Source organism: Colossoma macropomum, unplaced genomic scaffold, assembly GCF_904425465.1.
Source record: "Colossoma macropomum unplaced genomic scaffold, Colossoma_macropomum, whole genome shotgun sequence".
NCBI classification, from domain to species: domain Eukaryota; kingdom Metazoa; phylum Chordata; class Actinopteri; order Characiformes; family Serrasalmidae; genus Colossoma; species Colossoma macropomum.
The window spans coordinates 12,104,416-12,106,173 of record NW_023494809.1 but is presented as its reverse complement, the minus strand read 5'-3'; the positions used below and the strand labels follow the sequence as shown (position 1 = coordinate 12,106,173).

General features: G+C 45.6%; 1 protein-coding gene across 1 annotated transcript; it reads left to right on the top strand.

Annotated features, from left to right (window-relative positions):
* The first annotated feature begins 448 nt into the window (after positions 1–448).
* On the top strand, positions 449–1,437 carry LOC118798532 (free fatty acid receptor 2-like). Its single transcript, XM_036557913.1, has one exon. The coding sequence runs from the start codon at positions 466–468 to the stop codon at positions 1,435–1,437; it is 972 nt and encodes a 323-aa protein (XP_036413806.1). The 5' UTR covers positions 449–465.
* The last annotated feature ends 321 nt before the right edge of the window (positions 1,438–1,758 follow it).

The following is a 1,758-nucleotide window of genomic DNA, read 5'->3' as shown; positions in this document are numbered from 1 at the left end:
TCTCATCCAACATCAGTGCCTGACCTCACAAATGCTCTTTTGACTGCTGTACATTTATCACCCTCATCCTTGACAACTTGCCATGGCAACCAGTTACACTTCACATTGTTAACCATTTGCCTCCTCAGTCAGAGGTACTCAATCCTTACATGCTAGCCTTATATACTCTAGTCATAGTGTCCTTGCAGTCCTCGAGTTCCACCTCTCTTCCATGAACAGCTGATCAGTCAGTGGAATGGCATCTAAACTCTGGAATAATCTCCAACAGACCCTTGGTAGCATCTCCATCTCAACTTTCAAATCCTAGTTAAAGACTTACCTTCACTCTGCGTTATGCCTCACTTTCTGCTCTTATCTGTCTAAATTATGCTCATATCACTTCTCCCCAGCATTAAGTTTTATGTTATATCTGACATGCAGTTAAAATGTCGCTATTTCCACAGATTACTTACCCATATCAGCACCATGCAGTGGACAAGGGAAACGAGTGACCTGGTCCTGGCAGTGTATGGCATCACGCTGATCACAGGCCTTCCTGCCAACCTGCTGGCCTTCTACACCTTCGTCCAAAAAGTAAAGCAGAACGCCAAACCCATTGATGTGCTCTTGCTAAGTCTCAACATCTCGGACCTGATCTTCCTCTTCTTCCTCCCCTTACGGATGAAAGAGGCAGCCGACATGAAATGGAACATGAGCTACTTCCTTTGTTCAGTGTCGATTTTCATCTTCTTCACCACCATCTACAACAGCACCTTTCTCTTGACGGCTATCGGTGTGGAGCGCTACCTCGGAGTGGCCTTCCCGGTCAGGTACAAAATCAAGCGGAATCCTCGCCACGTGGTGACAGCAAGCGTCATGTTCTGGGTGATTTCCATTGTGCACTGCAGTGTTGTCTTTATTGTGCAGTATTATTCCCCCACCAACACCACCATTCGACTCAAGCAAAACTCCTGCTATGGGGACTTCAACAAAGAACAGATGACCATCCTCATGCCCTTCCGTCTGGAGATGTTTGTGGTATTTTTCTGTGTCCCTGTCATCATCTGCTGCTTCTGCTACATCAACTTTATCCTCATCCTCTCCCGACTACCCAACGTCAATCCCAAGAAGCGCTTCAGGGCGATCGGGCTCGCTCTTGGCACTCTCCTCGTCTTCATCGTCTGCTTCATGCCCTACAACGTATCCCATGTGGTGGGTTTCATTGGTTGGCACAGTCCAGATTGGAGAGTGTACGCTTTGCTCACCAGCACCTTTAACGCCTGTATGGACCCCTTTATCTTCTATTTCTCCTCTTCAGCACTCCGTGCAACGTTCAAACACTGCTTACAGGGACTAATCAAAAGGCTGTCCTGCTGTCCCAAAGCTCTGTGTTGCCCCCAGATGAACCGCTCCAGTGCTAAGGAGAACACACAAAGCTCCAGCGGCAGCTTTCACTAGATTCAGCATTAATTTTGGATTTCTCTTTTCCCTCATTTCTTTGTGAGAAAATGAAGATCAAGAATACCAGTAGACTGTTAACCAAGAGCAACCAGGATGAAACCCCAAAACTAAATTGATCATGTATGTCCTTGAACAGTGACCACAGGATCAAAACTCCAGCTCTGATGCCTACAGTGCTCCAAACTACAGCTTATCAAAGTTTGTGATCTGTCCTGTAGCTATGCGCATGTTTGAAAAAAAAGATTTATAGAAAGTTTTAAAGATGTAAAGAACCTTCACATAATATAAAGGTTCAAATGTAAGGGCTCTTAGAACACA